This window comes from Cydia strobilella, chromosome 5, assembly GCF_947568885.1.
Source record: "Cydia strobilella chromosome 5, ilCydStro3.1, whole genome shotgun sequence".
Lineage (NCBI taxonomy): Eukaryota > Metazoa > Arthropoda > Insecta > Lepidoptera > Tortricidae > Cydia > Cydia strobilella.
In genome coordinates, this window is record NC_086045.1 from 4,648,962 (window position 1) to 4,664,521 (window position 15,560).

Here is a 15,560-nt window from a genome sequence, read left to right on the forward strand (position 1 = left end):
TGTATTTCTAATATCATAACACACTACCGCACCGCACCAAGTTCGCGTTACGATGCGGTAGTGTGTTACGTTATAGCTGTCATGTCATGTTAATCAGCTGTCAAATTGTGCATGTGCAAGTTTCAATCTGTTTCATGTTCAACAATTTTTTTAACCAAAACTATTACAAAAAAGTCGGCAAACATGCTAGAAGAAGAGAAGAAAACTTATCGAAAGCAGAAAAGATTTGCCGCACGTCTTAAAAGTTCTAAGGAAATTATTTGTATAGAGAAACCGAATCGCGTATGTATGTTATTCAAACTCAGTTTTATTTTACGTAAAAAGTTATTAACAAGTCTAATTATGCTTTTCAGAATGTGGTTCTGTGCAACGTAGGTAAAGCTACGGGCTTAATAAAAGAAGATGTTCACGATCTAATAGCAAAAACTTTACCAAACTTAGCCCTACCTAAGTTGATAGCTGAAAAGGGTGAAACACATTCGTTTTTAGTATTTAATAGTGACGATGATGCTGCGTTATTCTACAAAGAATGTAATGGAAAAATTAAACTCCATGGAACTCCAATTTACATGAACTTTGTTAAAAATGGTAAGGTAATTTCCACTTAACTTACAAGTTCGATACAAAATCTGACTCGATGGGTTATTCCCCCTAGTTACCACCAAGTTGTTACCAGTGGTAACTACTGGGAATTTTCGTCCCACCTTTTACCACTGGGAACTACTGGGAGAAATAATTCCCACCAACTCGGTTTGCACCAACTAGGATTTTTTTTCCAGTACTTACCACAAAAGTTCAATACTAATTAAAACAGTATAAATAGTATATTATAAAAATAAAGTTCTTTAATAAATAATTATAAGTCGATTAGTTTTTCAGTAAACTGCCTTAAAAGTGATCAAGAATATTAAAACAGTTTAACCGGTACAAGTGCAATAACTAAAATATATGTAAGGATAAATTTAATCATCCATTTAAATTATTTTTCAAGTGATTTTATTGGGTAATATTAGTAGGTTTGATCATTTTTAAGGCAGTTTACTGAAATGAAACACTAATCAACTTATAATAATTTATTAAAGCAAAATTTATTAATTAAAATTTGCTTTCATAAATTTTGGCTGGTTTGATGTTGATATTTGTATGGAAGTCAATTTTTTTTTCGCTATTTCGGTAGTGGTTCCATAGTAAAAGTTGTACGACCTACATAATTATTCACACTGTAAATTAATGCAGGTGCATTAATGTTTTTATTAGTATTGAACTTAACAAAATTTTGGTGATAACTACTGGGAAAAAAATTCCCACCTTTTACCAGTGGTAACTACTGGAATTTTTTTGGTGGGAAAAAATCCCAGTAGTTACCACTGGTAACAAATTAGTGGGAATAACCCGACTCGATCTTCATATCATATTTCATGCATTAAACACATCTAATATATGATTACACAGTTTTATAAGCAATTTCCCAATTATTTTAGTTCCAAACCTCGAAGTGATTTGCAAACATGACCTTCCCAAGGGCCTGCTAATACTCAATGACTTCATCACTCCAGCAGAAGAGGATTTATTTCTAAAGCTCTTTAGGTTTGAAGAGCCCAGTAACTTGAAGAACCGACAAGTGGCTCACTACGGATATGAGTTCCGATACGGCAGCAATGATGTGGACTTGTTGGCTCCACTGGAACAAGCGATACCAAAGGAATGTGATTTGTTGTGGCGACGGTTGAGGGAACAAGGGATAGATGTTGGGGTGCCTGATCAGCTGACAATCAACAAATATCAACCTGGGCAAGGTACTTTTATAACATGAAGTTAATGGTAGAGAAGGGAAGAAGTTGATAACTTGAAAATATTTAAGAAATTTGAATTATTTTAAGTTAAAATTTCTTAAATAAAATATCTCAGTTATCAACTTATTCCTGCTGTGTACCAGATTGATTTGACTGTATACTTTTATTAAGCTTAGATTTTCTCATAATTTCTCAATTGAAACAATTTTCAATACTTTGTTTCAACTTCCAGGTATTCCATCTCACGTGGACAAGCACAGTCCATTCGGAGACACAATCCTGTCAGTGTCCCTTGGCTCCTCGGTGGTAATGGACTGGAAACACCACTCCGGCAAATTTGTGCCAGTTGTGGTGCCTGCACGCTCCTTGCTCATTATGCAGGGTGAGGCAAGGTTGGATGTTTAAAATAATTCTAAATTTATATTGGTTTTAGTAATTTTTCTTTGTGTATTTCAGAGACTAAAAGGACTAAGAAATAATTCCTGCCGAAAATAGGTTGATTCGTGAAAGCTGCGCTGAGAATTTTAACAGTCCAATTCTTATGAATCAGTTTCAGTTCCATCAACTAGTTTGATTTAATGATATATTTTATTCGAAATAAATATTTATTATGAAGAAGGTTATTTCGAAATGAAATCTTCATTTGCTAATGATATTATTAACTGTTGTAACCAAATTCTAATAATTAAGTGTTCTTTTTAATAAAGGTACGACTGGCAGCACGGCATTCAACCCCGCACATGGGACCCCGTGATCCGCACCGAGCCCGCACGTGTCGTGACGATGGACTCGCGGCCTCGCACCGTGCGCGTCTCGCTCACGTTCCGTTGGACGAGAAGCGGCGTTTGCGCCTGTCCCTATCACACGCTGTGCGACAGTAGGAGTGGGACAGAAATAGATGCGGTGGCTAGTAGGTTGGAGGAGATTCATGTACATCAAGTAAGTTAATTTACGATTTGAAACCAAGGACGCGCGCGCGTCTGGCTGTTTCGCTCACGTTCCGCTCGACAAGGCGCGGTGCCTGCGCCTGTCCCTTTTCCACGCTATGCCACAGCAGGAGAAGGACGATAGGCGCTGTGGCTAACAGGGGCTCTTGGAGATGCATGTGCACGTAACTTAGAGTTTACGATTAGAACAGCAAAAAGCGCCCTTCATGCGGTTTGATTTTTTTTGTAGGAATGGCGGACTTAGCGCCTTAACGCAATCTGTACCAGTCAGTGAAAAATCGTGAACTACGAGTAATTTATAGATCACTACATAGTATAAAAAAAGTCGCTTTCCGCTTTCTGTCCGTCTGTCCCTATATACATACATGCTTAGATTTTTAAAACTACGCAACGGATTTTGATGCGGTTTTTTTTTAATAGATAGTGTTTCAAGAGGCAGGTTTATATGTATAATTTGTAAAGGTTTTGTGTAAATTAGTTGATCTACCCGTGCGAAGCCGGGGCGGGTCGCTAGTATTAAATATTGAGCGAAATTATAACTAAATAAAACCACTATTAGATAATCACGATATTTATTTGTTTTTGCACCATTATTAACAGAAGCTCTATATTTAACTCGGCTAGCATGGCATTTGCTGGCTTCATATTAATGCTCAAGCCAGCAATTGGCTCCATTCCCCGCCTCGACAATAATATACTCCTCTGTTCAGGTGTACGAACAGATAGCGGGCCACTTTAGCACCACTCGCCACAAACCCTGGCCCAAAGTGGTAGAGTTCATGCTTGGAGTGCCGCAGGGCTCCGTAGTTCTGGATCTGGGCAGCGGCAATGGCAAGAATGTGCTGCTGAGGGACGACATCCTACAGGTATGCAGGTGTTCCAGCAGTTAGCTGGTCCAGGTGTTCAGGGAGTTCAGAACTCGGTGGTTCTGGACCTGGGCAGCGGTAACGGCAAGAACGTGCTGCCGAAGGATGACATATTACCTACAAGTTCAGCTGAGCGAGGTTTTTGCACATACAAAACAAGGGAAGGATGTGTTGCGAAACGCAAGCAGCGGCCAGTGGCGCGCGCGCTCCGCTCCCGCCTCACCGCGCCGGGTTATTCCCACTAGTTACCACCAAGTTGTTACCAGTGGTAACTACTGGGAAATTTTTTCCCACCTTTTCTCAGTAGCAAAGATAGATATAACTCTGTAATAGATGGATACAGTCGATCGTTTTTACCCTTTGAGTACGGAACCCTAAAAATAACCCTGTCCGTCTGTCTGCCACACTTCTAAATCTTTTATGTTTATTTAAATTCTATGATTTAAAATAGTTTTTAAAATAAGGCTAATTTGAACGCATTGAGTGTTATTTTTAATTTTTTTTAGGTAGCTGGCGAGCGCAGCAGCGGGCTACTATCTGAATGCCACCAACGACTGAGTAATACTGCGAAACCGAACGACTGTGTACGACTGGACCTATGTTCGGCACCCCTGCGGGACGCATGCGCCGACGCGGCTATATGCATCGCAGTCGTACACCACTTCAGCAGTAAGGTGAGAGCGAGACGCATTATACAACGCTAGAGAGACGACGAACCAGAACGCATGTTTATTTACATACGACTGGACCTATCCTTACGCCGAACACTATCTATTTACTAATAGGAACAGGGAAATACCATACACCTTTCAGGGGGGGGGTATATGCATCGCCATCGTGCACCACTTTAGTAGTAAGAGCGAGACGCACTATACATTATTAGGGACAGGGCAGGACGACTGGCCACGACTGGACCTATGTTCAGCATTCAGCACATTTGCGCCATAGGTCTAAAATGCATCATTAAATTTTTTAAACTATTTTTGCACAAAAGCTATTAACATGAAAATTCCCTCTAAAAATGCGTCATTTTTTTTTTGTTAAAACTAAAAAACTAACAACGATATCCGTGATTCCGGGCACGCACGGCCGTCCGCTCAGTGCTCAGCGAGCTGCGTTCGGAGGAGCTAAGCTCCGTGCGCCTTAACTGATGTTGTTTCCAGTCGCGCCGCCTCGCCGCGATCTCCTCCGTCCACCGCGTGCTCCGCCCCGGCGGCCGCGCGCTGCTCACCGTGTGGTCCAAGGACCAGACGCGCTCCAACTACCTCGACAACTCCAAGCAGTCTTCAGACGAGTCCGTCGTCAGCGTCGAGGGCGTAACCCTCCCCGTCCACGAAAACAGAACACAGTTCAAACACCAGGACCTACTCGTCCCTTGGAAACTTAGGAATATTAAGGATAACAAACTTTCCGACGCACAAAATACCCTTCTGAGATACTACCACGTTTTTGAAGAAAACGAACTTGACGGGTTGTGCGAGGAAGTTGGATTCGTCGTTGAGAAAAGCTTCTATGAGGAAGGGAATTGGTGTGTTATATGCAGAAAGAAATAAATGTTTATTTATCTTTTTTAATTATTTCATGGCCTACAAAGTTATAAAAAATGTCGCTTATGCCTGTTAGCCTTTTAAACGTCATAATTGTACCAATCTTCTTCTTCCCAGACCTTATCCCATTTACTTGGGGTCGGCCCTCCCTGTCCTCTTCTTCCATTCTGCACGGTTTAGTGCCAGGTGTGCGTCCTTTATTCCTTGCTCTCTCAGGCTTTTCTCCACCGTCGTCAACCAAGTGGCTGGTGGTCTCCCGCGTCCTCGCGTCGTCGTAGGCATCGCTAAGGCTACATTGATCATATGTTCGGGAGGTCGTCTCTGAATATGCCCGTACCACAGTAGGCGTTTCTCAACAAGTTTCGGTTTCGGTGCGACTTTGAAACTGCCCCTGATGTACTGGTTTCTAATCTTATCCAACAGTGACGCCAGCAGACCAACGCAGCATGCGCATCTCTGCGGTGTGAAATTTGTTTAGATGGCATTTGTTCGTGGCCCAGCACTCAGAGCTGTAAAGTACTGCAGGTCTTATGGCAGTTTTGTAGATGTTTCCCTTTACTTTTATGGGCATTCGTACCAATCATAATTGTACCAATATTCTTGGATATTAGCTTTTCTTGTTTCGGAGACTATACATGTATGAAACTATGTACCAGTCAAGTAGATATTATGCGAGATGCAACATTACAATCAATCACCCTTATTACCTAGGCAAAAGAGTTCACGTGAATTAGTGAAAATGATGCATTTGTAATTTTATTATATTCATTTTACAACACGTTAAATGGCATTTAAAGGGTTAATTTGGCCAAGAAAACAGGTGTAACTATAGTAATCTGCCTCTGTAAAGTGAAAATTTGTACCAAACTAGAAGTTCTATATGGAAATAACTGCCATAAAACAGACAGAAATATTAAGAAACGTTCAACTTTCAAAACCTTAACATGACTGGTTTATTGTTCCGAAATCAAGTATTGCACAAACCCAACATGTAACTGTATAACAAAACATGAACAAATTACAATAACATATTTCCTTTAAACTACCCAAAAATTCTTAGACAAGCTTGACATAAAAAACAAATATTTATATGGCAACACTGGCCGCTAAGGTTTCATAAGTGCCAACTGCAAAAGCGGAATGACCGAAATAGTAGACAAGTCGGCCAGCACCGCGTCTACGTTTTGCAGCGTATTCACTTGAAAGATGTTCTCCTTTCGGAAGCTCAGTATTGCCAGCGCTAACAGTGGTAGGATTTCGAGGGAATCGTAGCCAAGTATAGCGTCCCACAGCAACAGCAGTTGGTCGGGGGGCAAGTGGCCACTGAAGGCGCGCATTAGCCATTTGAAGACCACCCTTATACTGAAACAAAAAATACAATGAAACATTATGGCCACAAAAAATTGGATGAAAATGAATGTGGAATGGACGCTTTTACCGTGGTCCTCCAAGACAACGACACCATTTATCGTCACGATAAAGAAGGGGACCTAAATGTACGATATGTCGTTTCTGTAGACGACAGCGGTAAATTAGATATACGAGTATATGCACACCTCCGTGCTCCTGCGCGCGTATGAGGATCCGCAACTCTCATTGAGATTGTGCTCACATTGAGTAGGCACATATAGCTATACTTACTAAGCCTATACCGACAGGCGACAAGACGGCTACCTTTGTGAGGGAAAAAAGGAAACCGTTTAAAAATCCATTTCATGCCCGCTTTGCATAAGATTTATAGTGTACGAGTATTTAGAATAGAATAGAATTTCCTAGAACCTACATATTTCATAAAACACTTACGGATTTATGTTAATATTTCGAAAATGTATCCATAGCAGTGGCTCATTTGCTTCCAAAAGCCTTTCATACAGCAGACACAGTGAAACAATACCCTGAAATGTTTAAAAAATAACCATATAGATACCGTTTACATAAAGCATTACCTTTTGGTAATTGAACCAGAAGTACAATAGTAGGTATATCGTTCTAATAACACTGTTAACTGGTACTAGGTTTTTTTTAATTACCAACCAACAGGGTCGCCAGTCGATGGACCACGGGGAGCAAGTTGATATCGCCGAAGGCCTAACAGAGGGGAGGTGGGGAATAGGTACATTGTATGTAATATTTGATTTCCCCCCGCCCCCTACTAATACTCCATGGCGACGCCCTTGCTACCAACTTGTCACCACTGGTACCAAATGGGAATTTAGTCTCACCTTTACCACTGGCACTGGGAAAATGAATACGCGGCGCGAAGCCGCGAACGCGAGTGTGGAGTCGATTTCGCTGATTAGTGAACTAGACTCCACACTCGCTTTCGCGGCTTCGCGCCGCGATTCGCGCACGAGTGTGGAGGCCCTATAAGTGAGAAAAAAATTAGTCTCAATGTTCTTAGTAGTAAAAGATACCCCCAATTAGAGGATGCAGACCCAAACCCACCGACTAAATAGGTAATATGCGCGGGTAGAGTCACCTGTGGATGAGTCGAAATGTAATGCAGTCGGTGCCAATAGCGTATGTAGAAGGCCCGGAACGTATAATACAGCTGCACAGGATCGTCGTACAAGTAGCAGAATGGCGTCGCTGAAATATACATATACTTACATTATAATTTGTCTAAGGACTGTCTCATTACAAACATAGACAGAGAGAATCGCGAACGCGAGTGTGGAGTCTAGTTTGCAAATCAGCAAAATCGACTCAACACTCGCGTTCGCGGCTTCGCGCCGCGTAGTCTGGAGCGGGCTTGACAACGGAGGCTTGGTGAACCCTCTTCACTATGGTGGGTCACTGGTTTCTATGGAAGGTTGCAGCCGTTGCAGGTGGGGGGCATATGAAAGGGGACGCCAAGAGCGGTTCGAAAAGAGGACGAATTTCAATTCTCGTTTTTCGCGGTAGGCCCTCTGTTGCCTTTTTCATATAGGTATGTAATTCATTTTTTAATTAATGCAAAGTTGATAGCTGGATGAGGTGAATAAGTCTGACTATTGGAGCGCTGCGGTGTGACGGCACCGAACGCCTTAAAGAGGAAAGGGGACGACCGCTTCTCCATACAAACGTAGTCCCCATTTTCCTCTCCAGATATTGATGGAAAATATTTTTGAATAACTTGACGTATATTAACCGTAACTATACCCTACGTTAGACTTTTTTCGATTTTTTGATTATTGTAAAAATTAGGAGCGAATACTGATTTCATGCAAATTTTTAAATGCTCCTAACTCTTATATTATTTAAAAATTCGAAAAAAATCAAACGCTGTGATTGTTATACAACAAATGGTGTCAACACGGTGTCAAAATATTTTCAATAATGTTAATATCCAGAGGAAAATGAGGACTACGTTTGTATGAAAAAGCGATTTCGCACGGGTCCTCCACTTTCGTCTTATTAAGAGAGCTTTCAGAAATAAAGTTAGGTAGGCGCCATCAGATCACGCACCAAACTAAAAAAATAGGGCTGCCAGAAGATGTCTAACTGAGTCACCGTACCAAAGAAGCCGTGAAAGGGTGAGACGGTCGGCGTGTCGCGCGAGAAATAGCATCATCACCTACGTGTAGACAAAGCTTAAAGACTTTAGGGGTCAATACTCACCGTACATGGAGAAATCGTGGAAGGGAATGACGCCGCTCGGCGGGAAGGCGGTGAGATGATCGGCGTGTCGCGCGAAAAACATAGCATCACGTACGTGGAGACAAAGCTTAACCCTTTGATCGCCACGGCTATCGTATGCGGCGCGTCATCATGAATCGTATCGGAATGTACGAAGGTTGATATTGGGCTGTAGCCGCGCGCGTCAGTTGACGTCTTTGGCGGCCAAAGGTCTACGGGTCAATACTCACCGTACATAGAGAAGCCGTGGAAGGGAATGACGCCGCTCGGCGGGAAGGCGGTGAGGCGGTCGGCGGGCGCGTGGCGGCCGCGCACGGCCACCGTCAACGGCGCGCCCGCGCACCCCGCGTCCGCCAGCGCGGACCGCACGCCGCAGTCGCGCGAGAAACATAGCATCACCTATATAGATCAGAATAAAATTAAAAAAAAACTCCCCAACGCAATCAAATGAATTTACCGATTTTGATAAAACATGTCTAAGAAACAGCGCTAAAAAAACCTGTTATCAAATAAAAACAAATCGGATCCAAATCGGTTTACCCTTTTAAAGAGCTACAGTCAAACTTGTTCTTGTTGGGTTGGGGGGTTAAAACGCTTGGAAATGGCATCTGTCATCGTGCCTAATTGAAACGACATCGGTAAAAAAGCCTAAGTAGTTGTTAATCAATGGAAAAGGGAGACTATTTGAAACGTTACTTGGTAAAGCAGGTCCTCGAACACGAAGTACTGGTCGTCGTTGGAAGCAGTTAGCTGCACATCTTTGAAGATGAGCTTGTCAATCATCAGGTCTATCTCCAGTACACTTGCTTTGAGTTGGTTGAACGCCGCTATTTGCTGAAATAAAATATAAAGATTTTTTTCGTACAAGACTTGAATTTTTTGCGGGCTGCCGGCTGCCCTTTGCCCTTTTGAGTTACTCCTGCACCATAAAGGTGGACTGCCAAGCGCTCCACCAACCCCCAACCACAATCACGGCTTCAGTAGACGTCGTAAAACCCAGCATCACGAACCCGACTGCGGACTGCCCCTCTTGAGGTACTCCTGCACCACAGGGGCGTAAGCCTGTGATGCCACTCGCTCGGCCTCCACACTCGCTCGGCTTCCAGCATCACGATCCCCGGCGAGGTACTTAACATCAGACTTCACTATATTTGTTATACTTGATGTTATCTCACATCAGTGCCAAGCACCAGCGACCACAGCGTAGCCCGTAGCGACTGCAGACTGCCCTGCAACAGGGCGTAAGCCAGTGCTATCACTCGCCCGGCCTCCAGCATCACGAACCCCGGCGAGGGACTTAATATCAGACTTCACTAAATTTGTTATACCTGTTGTCTCACATCAGAGCCGAGCACCAGCGACCACAGCGTAGCCCGTAGCGATTGCGGGCTGCCCCTCTTAAGGTACTCCTGCACCACGGGGGCGTAAGCCAGAGCCGCCACTCGCTCCCCTAGCCCCACCCGCTCGGCCTCCAGCGTCGCGAACCCCGGCACTTGACTCGGCATCGAAGGGTTTACGCCGAGCAGCGGCTCACCGGATGACCATTCAGGATACACTATCCTCTGCAAGAATCCGTTGGTCAAGCTTTAGGGATCAACCATATCAATCATTATGAATCAAGATATAATATCTCTAATATTGTCAATGCTGTTAAGTTCAAATTACTAAAAAGGCCGCAGAGGCCAAATAATATTTTAAAAATATTTTTGTAAGTTTATTTAATTTCTAATGATTTTACTGAAAATTGTGCTGATCGCGACGTAGGAACGCGACTGCGCAAAATAAGATACAAAATAGTTTAATGAAGTACAAACCAATTCATCCAACGTTTTCACTTGGAGAGGTAAATGCGCGAATTCCCATTTAGGTTCATCTCTGAAAACATTTACATAGTCTGGCAAAAAAGAGTAGAAATTAAAAAGTGGCAACACTGTAGTGTCGTCCCTTTCAAATCAATCTAAGAAAAAAGGGACCACTTGCCACTTTTTAATTTCTACTCTCTTTTGCCAGACTGTAACTATTTACAGTCTGGCAAAAGACCTCAAATTCTTTCAAATCAATCTAAAGGGCCCTCCACACTCGTTCGCGAATCAGCGAAATTGACTCCATAGTCGCGTTCGCGGCTTCGCGCCGCGTAGTCTAAGGGGCTGCCGCCAAAACCGAAATTCGCAAATTGCGGGGATCTTTCTCTTTTACTCCAATGAAGATTTAATTTTAGTGACAGAGAAAAATGCCCGCAATTTGCGAACTTCGATTTTCGCAGTTATACAAATCAAAATATTTAATAAAATAATTTGATTTGTTCCCAAACTCATAGACTATAGATTTATATAGATATAGATTTGTTCATAGATGGCAGCACCAGTCTCTCTTGCTACAACGTAAATCCGTAAGGAATTCGTTTAGGAGGTGCAAGCTCGCACTGCTTGCCCTTAGACCTGGTCAAAGACGCCTAGTCTTACTAAGATGGCATATATTCGAGAAATTGGGACGGGTACCGCTGTGGCGAGGTAGCCTAGGGGTTCATGGCGTTAGCCGCGAAAGCTAAAGACGCCGGTTCGAATTCGGCCTTCACTACTGGAGGGCTTCGTCACTTTTTCTTTAATATATGACATCTATTACAGTTTTTAATTAATATATAGTAGTGTGACTACAAAAAAAATTATAATAAAATACCCAAACTTGTTAACTATAGTTATAGTAGTTATAGTTGGTCAAGCAAATCCTGTCAGTAGAAAAAGGCGCGAAATTCAAATTTTCTATGGGACGATATCCCTTAGCGCCTACATTTTTTAAATTTGCCGCCTTTTTCTACTGACGAGATTTGCTTGACCAGCTATAAACTATAATTCTTTAGTTTGGCAAGAGTCACATTTTTCAGTGGAGAATAGCAGAGAAAATCATACCCTTTTTCTTATGCTAGTATTATTACCCCAAAAAGTGGGATTTAGTAGGTATATGGTATAGGTATATAGTTTGTTATTCCACTATTACTGTCAAAATTGGTTTGCCAGATATACCTATATTATACTTATGTTATTATTATCCGGACTTACTCTCTCGTAAAAGGAACATAACCGGATAATGTTAGTAATACTTCTAAAAAGTCCTTTGGTGCGTAAACTGGTCTGTATTTTGATAAATCTGAAATAAATAAATTATTTATTTATATATTTATAAATTTATAATAACTTATTCAACTGAATTCACCTTAAACAGTCAGATTTTGTAAAAATGACATGCAATTGCAAACTAAGCCGTTATGATTCTGTTTTGATAAATATATAAATCTGAGTTGCTTGTCGTAAATTGTGGTGTATAGTAATTACGAAGGAAGGGGACGTATTAATGTAATGCAATACTAGGTAAACACCTAAGGTGTATGTGCTAAGTTCATTCCACTTGTCCGAGAGTTCATCTTGTTCACTTTGGGGCCTTATTTTTGCTAAAGAGGTCTCTAAGTCTGAACACATTGAATTTAGCGATTTGTGAATCCTTTTCTCCCACTGAGCACTGGCTTTTTGTAGAGACGTTAAAGGATCCAATTTCTGAAAATAATAACTATTTTTTTTAAATCTGGTAACATTTTTTTTATAATTTTCAATGAAGAATGTGAGTAGGAATCGGGACTTACATTCTGCTTGGTCTGAGTTCTCACCCAATGGAACACTGTGTTTCTTAACTTTGTATCTAATCCTTTTTCTTTCATCGCTTGTTGTAAAGTTTGTTTGAAGTCTTCTTTTTTAACATTTGTCGAAGATACCAATTTCTTTAGTAGGTAACAAAATTGTTTTCATTAGAAAGCATATTACGTTTTTCTGTATTATATAATTTATACACAATGAAAATACTTGCCTGAACGTCACTGTAAAATGATTTGTATATTGATAAGTTTTTTATCTCTTCTGCTAACTTCAGTGCTGTGTGATGAATGGCTTCATCTTTTAATTCTTCCATGTCGACCAAATGTCGACTAATAACTCAATGTTTTGAATTTAATTTTGTTAAATAAAGCAACCAACACACTGTTTATTTTTTTGTAAAAAAACATTTCATACGGAGAGATGCCGTTGCTATGGTTACAAATAAACATAGGATATCGTATTCTAAATATAGTTGGTCAAATCAAATTGTCAGTAAATAAGAACAAAGAAATTATATTCATCCTTTTCTTTTGGGTGCTAGTACTAGTGTAAGACAAAGATAGTATGATTCTCTCTGTCTATGTTTGAAATGAGACAGTCCTTTGACAAACTATAGTACTGTATAAGTACGAAACATAGTATAATTTTATCTCTACTAATGAAAATAATAACAGAAAATGAATTATTATATCATTTCGGTTTAAATATTGTTGTTGCATCCGAATTAAACGAAAATTGCAATAATATGCATTTGCATTTTACAATCCCAACGTTCATACTACTCTTTGGCTGTCATTCAGTCAGCTGTGGTCATAGACATAGTATATACAAGTAGTTATAGACGCGCCCAAGACGCTGATAAAGACAAAGCATGGCACTATTTTCTCTTCCCTTTTATAGGAATCGCAGCCAAGGAACTGACACTCTTTGATAGAGAAAGATAGTCTTATGGCGACTCCTATAAGAGGAAAGAGAAAATAGTGCCATGCTTTGTCCTTATCACCGACCGGGTGGCATCATAGGTAGGAGGCGATGGCGAAATACCGAAATTTGTAAGTGAGAGAGAAAAAATCCTATGCTGCCCAAATTTTATATGAATATTCTTTCTCTTACCCCGGGTCTCTCGGTGGCGCGTCTATAACTATGGTTTGCCAAAGGACTGTCTCATTCCAAACTTAAGGCGTAACACACCGCTCTTACTTATGGGTGCATCGCACAATTACCTTGGTGGCCTTGGTGCGGTGCGATGGTGTGGTACGATCATTAAGCTTACGGCGCGAAGCCGCGAACGCGAGTGTGGAGTCGATTTCGCTGATTAGCGAACTAGGCTCTAGGCTTAATAATATGTAGCTCTAGCACCCAAAAAAAGGATGAGTATAGTTTTTTTGGTTCTTATTTACTGACAATTTGGTTTGACCACGTTTGACCAACTATAAGGGCGCTCCAGACTACGCGGCGCGAAGCCGCGAACGTGAGTGTGGAGTCGACTTCGCTGATTAGCGAACTAGACTCCACACTCGCGTTCGCGGCTTCGCGCACAAGTGTAGAGGGCCCTATAGATTCTTGGGTTCAGAGCCCGTAGTCGATTTGAAAACGCGCGAAGATACGACTTTTACACAGTAACCGAACGCCGGCCGCTGCTTGAAATAACGCGACCGCCTAAACAATATTGATACTTTCGCAACATTATGCGTCACTTTATAACTTTAATTAGGTTAAAATAAAACTTTCGGTAAATTTGATATAATCGTTTATTACTCTTAACAATTTACCTATGTATTCATATAATACATACAAATTATATAGCATGATGGTAATGATTTGCACTAAGGCAATATCTTATATATAGGTATATATAATCATCTTACTCGCGTTATCCCAGCCTTTTTGCCACGGCTCATGGAAGTCTGCTGGGGTCCGCTTGGCAACTAATCCCAAGAATTGGCGTAGGCACTAGTTTTTACGAAAGCGACTGCGATCTGACTTTCCAACGTTCCAACCCAGAGGGGAAACTAGCCTTTTGTTGAAGTTTGGTATACAGATAGTTTGAATCCCGGGGAAGGACATAGAATACTTTTTATTCAAGAACTCACCCTTTACGGGGGTGGAAATTTGTATGGGGAATCAATAAACGCTGAACCGATTAAGATGAAATGAGGTATGGACATAGTTTGAGTCCTGGGGAAGGACATAGGATAGGTTTTACCCCAGAAACGGGGGGGGGGGGGGGGGGGTAATGGAAATTTGTATGGGATCCAATAAAACCGATTTGGATGGAATTTGATATTATGGAGATAGTCTTAATCGTTGGGAAGGGTGATAATAATTTTTATTTCCAAAGTCATCCTCTTCTCTTCTCCACTCTTCTAACACTCGCTCAACGTGTGGTTGGTTGTACGATGAATACTGCTCAAGACCTGGAACACCTGGAGTGCTTCTGGGTGCAAAGGGTCAGGGGTAACACTCGCTCAACGTGCCGCTGGTAGAGTATGATGGGGAAAACTCAAGACCTGGAACACCTGAAGTGCTGCTGGGTGCAAAGGGTCAGGGGTAACACTCGCTCAACATGCCGCTGGTAGTGTGTAGTGTACGATGGATACAGCTCAAGACCTGGAACACCTGGAATGCTTCTGGGTGCAAAGAGTCAGGGGTAACACTCGCTCAACGTGCTGCTGGTAGTGTATGATAGGGAAAGCTCCAGACCTGGAACACCTGGAGTGCTGCTGGGTACAAAGGGTCAGGGGTAACGGGTAACACTCGCTCAACGTGCCTCTGGTAGTGTATGATGGGGAAAGCTCCAGATCTGAAACACCTGGAGTGCTGCTGAGTGCAAAGGGTCAAGGGCAAAGGGTGGGTAACACTCGCTCAACGTGTTGTGGGTAGTGTATGACGGAGACAGCTCAAAACCTGGAACACCTGGAGTGCTGCTGGACGCATCGGATCAGGGGTAAAACTCTTTTAATCTGAAGTTGGTAGAGTATGCTGTAGGCAGGTTAAGTTCTTCAAGACCTGGAACACCTGGAGGGCTGCCAGATGAAGCAGGCACCTGACCAGAGCTACCACACGTTTAACATGCAGTAGGTACTGGGGGTTAAAAGGGAGTGGAAGTTCTAATAACAATAAATGAACCTGAGTTCCACTAAGT

The 15,560-nt window shown here is 41.9% G+C and overlaps 2 protein-coding genes across 2 annotated transcripts; one reads left to right on the forward strand and one right to left on the reverse strand.

Moving 5' to 3' along the window:
* Positions 1-107: 107 nt before the first annotated feature.
* Positions 108-5,174, forward strand: LOC134741341 (alkylated DNA repair protein alkB homolog 8). Its single transcript, XM_063674093.1, has 8 exons — positions 108-282; positions 354-588; positions 1,482-1,796; positions 2,026-2,185; positions 2,501-2,732; positions 3,451-3,606; positions 4,113-4,280; positions 4,770-5,174. The coding sequence occupies exons 1-8, from the start codon at positions 112-114 to the stop codon at positions 5,157-5,159; spliced, it is 1,827 nt and encodes a 608-aa protein (XP_063530163.1). The 5' UTR covers positions 108-111; the 3' UTR covers positions 5,160-5,174.
* An 810-nt stretch (positions 5,175-5,984) lies between these two features.
* LOC134741342 (TBC1 domain family member 19) lies at positions 5,985-12,852 on the reverse strand. Its single transcript, XM_063674094.1, has 11 exons — positions 12,627-12,852; positions 12,406-12,540; positions 12,145-12,319; positions 11,828-11,915; positions 10,586-10,646; positions 10,100-10,333; positions 9,468-9,605; positions 9,002-9,170; positions 7,633-7,742; positions 6,957-7,048; positions 5,985-6,515 (listed from the first exon to the last, which is right to left on the reverse strand). The coding sequence occupies exons 1-11, from the start codon at positions 12,726-12,728 to the stop codon at positions 6,260-6,262; spliced, it is 1,560 nt and encodes a 519-aa protein (XP_063530164.1). The 5' UTR covers positions 12,729-12,852; the 3' UTR covers positions 5,985-6,259.
* Positions 12,853-15,560: the final 2,708 nt, after the last annotated feature.